Source organism: Chenopodium album, chromosome 5, assembly GCF_948465745.1.
Source record: "Chenopodium album chromosome 5, dcCheAlbu1.1, whole genome shotgun sequence".
NCBI lineage: Eukaryota > Viridiplantae > Streptophyta > Magnoliopsida > Caryophyllales > Amaranthaceae > Chenopodium > Chenopodium album.
In genome coordinates, this window is record NC_137838.1 from 56,332,466 (window position 1) to 56,336,168 (window position 3,703).

Sequence of the window (3,703 nt, forward strand, 5' to 3'; positions counted from 1 at the left end):
TATCTCATTTCATACAACTAAACCCTTAAGATTGGACTTTCCATTACAATCTCTTAGTGGAGTACAAGAGTTCAACACTGAATGATAAGTGAAGAAGCACGAAACTCAGTGAATGATGCATTCTGCATCAAGTTTTTATACTTGAAAACCCCATGTTTGAACAGGGTCACCAGCTTATCGGAGTGATTTTTAAAGCACTAGATGTCAGCAAGAGTACATTCGTACATATTGAAATGGTTTGGGAAATTATTTTGCTTCATTACAGAATCGAATTGGGCTCTAATAGGAGCCCAGGGCACAGTGGTTTGGGAAATTATTTTACTTCATTACATTATGCACGTAATATCAAATTCAATTGAAATGCAAGTAGCTGTTGCTTAGGTCCCTGGACTGCAGGCACTGCTGATGCTACTAGTCCTTCAGATATCCTACATTTCTTCAAGCATGCAAAACAGTGTGGTATAAAACTATAGCTCTACGGATAAAATGGTAACAAAAAGATAGCTCTGTGTCTACCTACCCAGACAGAAGATGTTCCATAAGACTCAGACTCAAGCCTCAAGTCATGACGAAAATAAGTAAACCAAAAACAATTGTCCCTTCATTAAACAAAAATAAGATTTAAAACAAAAATAAGACTTCCCAAGTATCAGAAATTCAGAATCATACAACTGAAGTCTGAGGAGCACTCACACAAAACTATGAAGGTATGAAAATCCACAAGCAACAAGACATTAAGGTATGAAAATCCATATAAGAACTAGAGCAATAAATACCAGACAGTAAATTCTCAGTAAAGAGCCCTCAAACTACAACAGCTATAGCCACAAATTTAAAATACCAAGAGCAGGGGGTAACTTTCAAGTCTTAATATCTTCAACATCCAAAACCCGGTAGATTAACTCTTAAACCAAATATCTCTAACAAAATTTTAGATCTAGAAAACAAGATTACTGAGAAACACCGAGCCATTTTGTGAAGTTCTCAAATTCGGTGTAATCGGAATCGGAAATCATAGTCTTGTAGAACGATCTTCCAGAGGCCTTAATGGCAGTAAGCTCCTCCTGTTCAACATTAAGCAAAAATACAGCAAAATTAGCAGTTGTAAAATCATTCAAGACTCTAATACAACCAGAATTTAATACAAACAATGAACTATCACAATACTATAACTGCAAAAAAGAATTCTGCCCCATTTCAAGCCTGGTAAAAGTTCTTGGAAAGAAAAACATAGACCATGAGAACGCATCAACAACAGAGAAATCAGTTAGTCTCATGAAACAATCACAATACTAAATGACTATAACAATCACAAAACATGTACATCAATTTATACAACAAATGAATTGAAATGAAATAGGATTATATGCATTCAATCTCGCAAAAGCAAATGATATCACGACCAGTATCAAACAACCAAGATCAACAGCAAGACCAAATAAACATGATTAGTAGCAACATCAAAGTTATCTTAAAATAAAATAGCATATAAACATCACGAAAAGCCATCCTACAAAACAGATTACATTCGAAAGTCTTGTAAATTTCCGAATATCAATTAAATATAAACATACATTGTTTACTAATCAGTAATAAACAATACACAAAGTGATGAACATTGATCACAACCTATCAATCTTACATTAACTAAACAATTGTAAAATTCATCATCACCAACATTTCAAAGCCTTAACAGCAAAACTAAACTATAATAAAAAATCCAACAAAAACATTACTTTCCACAAAGCAGTAAAATTTATTGGCATACACATTATAATGAGCAAATACTTGCAACAAAATCAACTGATAAAAACAACAATAATAATTAAAGTATGACATTAACAAAAACAAAAGAAAGAAATATACCTTGGAAAGGACCTTTCTCTTCTTCTGAAGCTTGGATTCCTTAGAAGCAGCCCTTTGCTTCTCAGCCAACAGAGCCATCCTCTTAGCAGTCTTAGCATAGGGGTTCAATTTCAGCATAACATTGAGATTCTTCAATGGATTCTTCTTCATTGGTGCCCTAACATAATCCTTCTTAATCGGTCGGACAACCGACTGAATCTCATCAGAATTGATAAGCCTAGCAAGATCACCATTCAACATCTTAGCCCTTGGCAATACATACTTGTTCTTCTTCTCAGAAGCCTTATCGAACGACCCGTAAATCGAATCGAGCTTCTCAAAAGCACCCTTAGTCCATATCACAAACCTCCCCAAATGACCACCAGGAGCAAGCTTCAACAAATTCAACCTATCAACATGGCAAATCTCAACCCCAGGAATGTTCCTAAACGCCTTAACCAACTTCGACCCCTCGGTCGAGTACACGATGAGCGGCCCCTTTCGTGAAATGTACCTTCTGTTCCTCATCTTTCCTTTTCCAGCACGAATCGCAATCGATTTCTTGGCCTTCTCCACATCCTCAAACGCACCGATTGATTTCAACACCTTCAAAGCAGACTTAGTCTTCTCAACACCCTCAATTGAGTCCGACACAACGAGGGGAAGCTCAGGAACAGTCTCGATCTTATGCCCGCGAGCAAGAACAAGCGAGGGAATAGCGGTCGCAGCAATAGCAGAAACAACAGCATACCTCTTCTGATTAACATTGATTTTCACATGCCATTTTCTCCAGATCCTGGTAGGAGCAAACATACGCCCACCACGACACATGTTTCCGAAAGCTCCCTGACCAGCACGGTGAGTACCACCACCAGGCACACGGGGGATACGGGAAACGGCACGGCCCGTGCCCCAGGACTCAGCGGAGGTCTGATGCCCTGCTTTGCGGGAAACAGCGTAGGGTTGACGGGAGTTTTTGGAGATGTTGGAGTGAACGTAGGTGACGAGGTCGGGGCGAAGGGGAGATTTCATGACGTCGGGGAGTGGTGCGGAGGGGGTCGAGTCGGTTGACATGTCGGACTCGACGGTTTGGATTGTCACCAGTGGGCGGGCGGCGGCGGCGGTGGAAGACATTTTGAGAGAAGGGGGGAGGGGAATGGAATGGCCAGAAGAAGGGGAAGTGAGAATTAGGGTTTTATTTGGGTATGAGACTACGAGAGAATGGTGGAGTAGGTTTAAGAAGAGTGTATAGTTTCGGGTTGGGGTTATTTTGGGTTTGAGTGAAGGGTGTTTTTGGGCCTGGCTTAGGTTTTCAGCCTTCTTATATATTGTATGGATTTGTAATCCAAACTTCATTTTTATATCACAACTAGTATTTAGCCCGTGCTATGCACGAATCAAACTTGCTAGTTAAATATTTTTTTTAAAAAAATTGTCAAAAATAATACAAATTTTCAGCGGTCCGCCAAAAATAAGTCAAACTTTTGGTTATTTCTAAATAATACAAACTTTGGAGGGTGTCTGCTATAAACAAGTTATTTTACCTACAACCTGAATGACCGATCATTTTTTTTAATAAATTTGTTTATCTATTTAATTAACTCTTAACAACAACTTTAATGACTGTTAATTATCAATAAAAATATTTTAAATAAATTTCTTCAAAAATATAATTAAAAAAAAACGAGACTTCCACCAGCCACCACATGTCACCTTCTTTCACTCTTCCTCGACACTAGCTGAACCACCGAACTCCTTCCTCCGCAAAATCGCCGAAATCCCTCCCTATTTCTCCCTCCCCCGCTAAACCACCAAAACCCATGTTCCACCTTCGAAAAACCTTTACCGAACCCTCTAT

General features: G+C 38.8%; 1 protein-coding gene across 1 annotated transcript; it reads right to left on the bottom strand.

Moving 5' to 3' along the window:
* Positions 1-579: 579 nt before the first annotated feature.
* On the bottom strand, positions 580-3,056 carry LOC145632121 (large ribosomal subunit protein uL4-like). The gene is made up of 2 exons (XM_081684409.1): positions 1,867-3,056; positions 580-1,064 (listed from the first exon to the last, which is right to left on the bottom strand). The coding sequence occupies exons 1-2, from the start codon at positions 2,977-2,979 to the stop codon at positions 951-953; spliced, it is 1,227 nt and encodes a 408-aa protein (XP_081540535.1). The 5' UTR covers positions 2,980-3,056; the 3' UTR covers positions 580-950.
* Positions 3,057-3,703: the final 647 nt, after the last annotated feature.